The sequence below is a fragment of the Olea europaea genome, unplaced genomic scaffold (genome assembly GCF_002742605.1).
Source record: "Olea europaea var. sylvestris unplaced genomic scaffold, O_europaea_v1 scaffold996, whole genome shotgun sequence".
NCBI lineage: Eukaryota > Viridiplantae > Streptophyta > Magnoliopsida > Lamiales > Oleaceae > Olea > Olea europaea.
In genome coordinates this window covers 16,902-21,928 of record NW_019268474.1, presented here as the reverse complement: position 1 = coordinate 21,928, position 5,027 = coordinate 16,902, and the positions used below count along the sequence as shown (strand labels likewise).

The 5,027-nt window shown below is 31.9% G+C and overlaps 1 protein-coding gene across 1 annotated transcript; it reads right to left on the bottom strand.

The window, feature by feature from the left end:
* Positions 1–1,236: 1,236 nt before the first annotated feature.
* On the bottom strand, positions 1,237–2,403 carry LOC111392920. Its single transcript, XM_023018333.1, has one exon. The coding sequence runs from the start codon at positions 2,401–2,403 to the stop codon at positions 1,237–1,239; it is 1,167 nt and encodes a 388-aa protein (XP_022874101.1).
* Positions 2,404–5,027: the final 2,624 nt, after the last annotated feature.

Here is a 5,027-nt window from a genome sequence, read left to right as displayed (position 1 = left end):
GTTTTGGAGGAAAATTTCTCATGCTTTGTTATTTTTTGCATCAAGGCTTGTTAAAATCCTTCAAACCATTTGTCATAACACCCTTAAGCATCTGGAGAGGGGGCAGTTTGAGGACAACGATCCTGTTTTCAAGCCTCAAATTCATTTTTGACGTATTTCGTAATTTCTATTCATTTTGTTTCCCTAATTTTGTTGTTGTTTCTTCTCCAACCCCTTATAATCCAATAGCAATTGATGACAAAATGTAGCAAATCACGTCTTGCAAAATACAATATCAAAAAAATAATGATTTCTACAAATGCAGACTTAGAGAAGCACAGTTATTTGCTTGTCACACCAGGTAAATGTCACGAACATTCCACCACCACAATTTACATTGTCCTTTAATGTACAAATTTAGAAAATGAGATACCAAGCTCTGGCTTCAAGATATTTTCGCAAAATTTTCAATCATAAAATGATAATTGAGTAATACACTTAAAACTGGAAATTGACATGCGGGACAGAAGAAATATTAACATATTATCATCAATTATGCTATGAGAATCCTTTCAAAAATTAAGTATGATAGTCTTTATGAAGCCTACATACACTGGCTCAGAAAAATACCTCACCTAAAATTTCATCAATCTACTACCGACCAAATGGCAACAGCTATAAGTCTGGCCTTTTTGTTATCACTGCCCAAGGTATTGGGACATGATGACAATCAGCAACAACCAGCAACACTTGAGCTTAATCAGCAGCATTTAGAGCTTCACAAATCTGACGGGACATAAGCATTTTCGTAATTGCTCAGTTGGTTATTTTTGCTAAAGATTCCTAGAAATAGTTAATTTGTTTTGTCACCTGTATATTCTTTGTCCTTTATGTATAGAATTTTTTTATTCTTTTATTTTTGCAAATCTAATATCTCTGGAGCAAGAAGAAATAGTTGAGGAGAAAATGACATTCACCAAAGATCAATATCAACAACCATTGGCCCTAATTCAGCCAAGGAATGTTGCTATTGCCACACACTCAATAAACCACGTCCAAACAGCTTTCAACCCCACAGCCAATAGTCCACAAGATGTCAACATGTCAAGAATATCTCCATGCCCCTGCTCTTCAGTCCAAATAAAACAAAATTTTACTACCTTACCTTGGATCATAGACATTGATTTCGCAGACCATATGATATACAGTTCTTCATTTTTTACATCCATTACATCTCAACTTCCATGCACTGTCAATCTACCTAATGGAAGCACAGCACTTGTTGGTCATATAGGCACAATTAGGATCACAAGCTTCACAATAATATTTAGGAACTAAAGAATGTGCCATACAATGTAGGGGAATATTGCTCTTGTTCCATCTACTCTCCAAAATTTGGAGAATAGTATCAAAAAAGATTGAATTACCACCAACCATATCTATCCCTTCATGCTGAAATATTATTTTTTTCACATTTTCAATCATTGTGTCCCACATAATATATATTGAATGCAAAACTGGAGAATCTAAATCAGCAACTCGTAACATATTAATAATAGGATCAGTAAAGGACAACAAATAATCCAAATCATTCCACCAAGAATCAGTCATAACGCATTTTTTCACTTCTTGTGCTTTATTGTCAATGTTTGCATCCCTATAAACTTTCCAGTCTGAATCCATCACCATTTTTTCTAATGCCGACCTAACTTCTCTCAAGCGTTTAGTCATTACAATACTTGATGCAAATCTTGTGTCAGCCACTCTCAACAAACTCAACTTAGAGTATTTATTGTATATTGCTAGTGCCATACCATGATTAACAATAAAATTCCAAATAGTTTGTACATCACTCAGTAAATCAGCAATCCATTTACTATTTGCATATTGAGGTGATTTTTCAGAAGGATCACAAATACTTTTTAAAGGCAAATTCAAACTATGTACCACACAAGGAGTCCAAAAGATATGAGGATACCTAGACTCGATGCTTAATTCAGCAGCTTTGCAATTGATTGCATTATCTGTGACAATTTGAACGACATTTTCTTCTCCAATTTCCTTGATTGCATTTATAAACAACGTTGCATCATAATCACAATATTTTATATTTCCAGTAGCATCAATTGCTTGAATAAACATTACTCCTTTAGCAGAAGCAGCCATAATATTTATAAGAGGTCTTTTTTGCCTATCTGACCATCCATCGGACACAATCGATGCTCCCTTTTCCCTCCAAGAGTCTTTTATGGGTTGAAGTTTCCTGTTAATATGCTCCTTTTCTTGGGCAAGCAATGTAGTACGTAGCCTGTTATATGAAGGAGGAGTGTAACCTGCCAAATTGCTATTGGCCAAGGCTCGGGAATGCTGGCTAAAGTAGGGAGATTTTGCAAAATTAAACGGTAAAGCACTTGCATAAAACATACGGGCATCCTCTTTATCAGCTACATCCCTTTATGCTATGTCGAATGACTTCCAAAGGTCCATATCCTTCATTTTTTTTCGCTTTTTCTGTGACAAATCTGAACCATCAGGTAGAGAAACATATTCTGCCTTTTTTCTTTCATTATACTCATGTTGTGATTTTTTCCATTTAGCTTGCTCGTGTTCCCTCGTGATCTCGCGGAGTATGTCATCAGTCACGACCTTACAAGGTTGAACCCCATGATTGGAAAGTTTTAGCAAATGAGCCTTCACTTTAGAATGTGATCCGGTCACTTTCTTGCTGCAGTAGTTGCAACTCCAAGTGCGATTTCCTCCTCCACCTGCTGATATACCCAGAATTTTTACATGATTCCATAATGGCTTGTCATCAAATTTTTGCCCACGAATAGATGGTCTTATAAGGGAGTTTTGTGTTTGCAGATTTTCTTGTGAAGAGCTGGATGGGTTCATGGTTGATGGTTGTATTTAGTCTTGCAGATTTTCTGGTGAGAATGGTGGACTGCTGCGGTTTGCGTGAAGAAGGAAATGTAATTGGGATGTTTGTTGTTCCAATAAAATATGGTCCAATGAAAATGAATTAAATTGGGATGTTTACTCTTCCAATAACATGAATTAAATTGGATGCACGGTCCAATTGGATGATAGTTTTAAAACTTCATTTTAATACATATTATATGATTTTCATTTTAATACATATTATATGATTTCCATTTTAATACATGTGATTTATAAATACAGTGGACTGAACCGTTTTCTTTGATTGGGGGAGATGAAGAAAATTATTTTTATTTTGCAAAGAGAATGGTAAAATTAGGAATTTTAATTTCTATTTGTAGAGCATATATATGGGGATAATTTATATTAATTAAGGAACAAGAACTTCTTTCTATGTGGGTCTCTATATAGTTAGAGAAAACGAGTAATATTTATAGGAGAGTATATTTCAATCCTAAGGAACTAAAATGGGAAACATCCATTTTTCTTATATAAATTAGATTAGTAAACACATATCATGTTAATTATAAAGTAGTAGTATAAATTCACACCTTAAGACAATTTTCTCATTTTATTTAATCGTGGTATAGTATGATCGAATCTCAAAATAGTATACAATCGATAATTACTGTAGATAGACGACAAGTTAATTGAATTCCAGATAAATGATGAATCAATCACTGACCAGTGTTTTAGTTGGAGACTAGTTGAGTTTAATCGTGATATAGTGTGATCGAATCTCAAAACAGTATAGGATCGACTATTAGTCTATTTACTATAGATAGATGACAAGTTAATTGAGTTCCAAATAGATGATGAATCAATCATTAACCAATGTTTCGTTTGGAGACTAATTAAGTTTAATCGTGATATAGTGTAATCGAATCTCAAAATAGCGTACGATTGACTATTACTGTAGATAGACCACAAGCTAATTGAGTTCTAGATAAATGTTGAATCAATTAGTGACCAGCGTTTCGTTCGGAGACTAGTAGAGTTCAATCGTGATCTAGTGTGATCGAATTTTAAAATAGTATACGAACGACTATTACTATAGATAGACGACAAGTTAATTGAGTTCCAAAATAAATGATGAATCAATTAGTGTCCAGTCTTTTTGTTTAAAGATTAGTTGAGTTCAATCGTAATAATGTGCGATCGCATTTCAAATCATATAAGATCAATCACTATTGTAGATAGATCAAGTTTGTTAATGTTTTCACAATCTAAAAAAAGTTGAAAATTTTTAATTCGTTTTTCTTTTTTCTAAAGAAGGTTTGAAATAATTATTAGTTATCTTATTTGTTTTAGACAAAAAATTTAATTTAGAACAAAAATAATATGTTTTAGAATTTATTACAATTTTTTTTTTTTTTAGCTTTTCGTATAAACATTTTTAAAAAACAAAGAAACTATAATTAATCAAAAATATTATTTGATTACTTCTATTTTGTCAAGCTTTGATAAAATATTTAATAAGAAAATAGTATGAGATCAGCTATTATTGTATTTGTAATTTGTAAATACATGACAAATTAATTGAATTTCAAACATAATAAATAGATTAGTGACTAGTCTTTTCATTTGATTAATCAACTATTATTTGGTTACTTCTATCTTGTCAAGTTTTGAAAAAATATTAATTTCAAAAAATGCTATTAAATTGTTCAAAAATATCTATTTATGTTGATTTTATAATTATTTGTCAATTATTTTGGCTAAAGAAAAATCACATTTAAAATTTTTTAAAAATTTTGTAACATCATCTACCATGATATATATATTTTTTAATTAATGATCTCATCGTGATCAGGAAAAAAAAAACATATTTAAGGAATAATAAAGCTCATGCAATTTGCTCGATCAATTTAATGATGTAAATATACTTCAACCACAATGAATAAAAAAATAAAAAAAATAAAAAATAAAAAGGGCTCAAAAGGCCCAACTACAACTCAACTATTCCCTAAATCAGCCGGCCTGTTTTCAACCACAATGGCTCAAAAAATTAAAAAAAAGGCCCAAAATTTAAAAAACAAAGGCCCAACTATTGAATCCCTTCTTCTTCCCTAACGAGCATCACGCGAATCTGCAAGATTGCAACAATG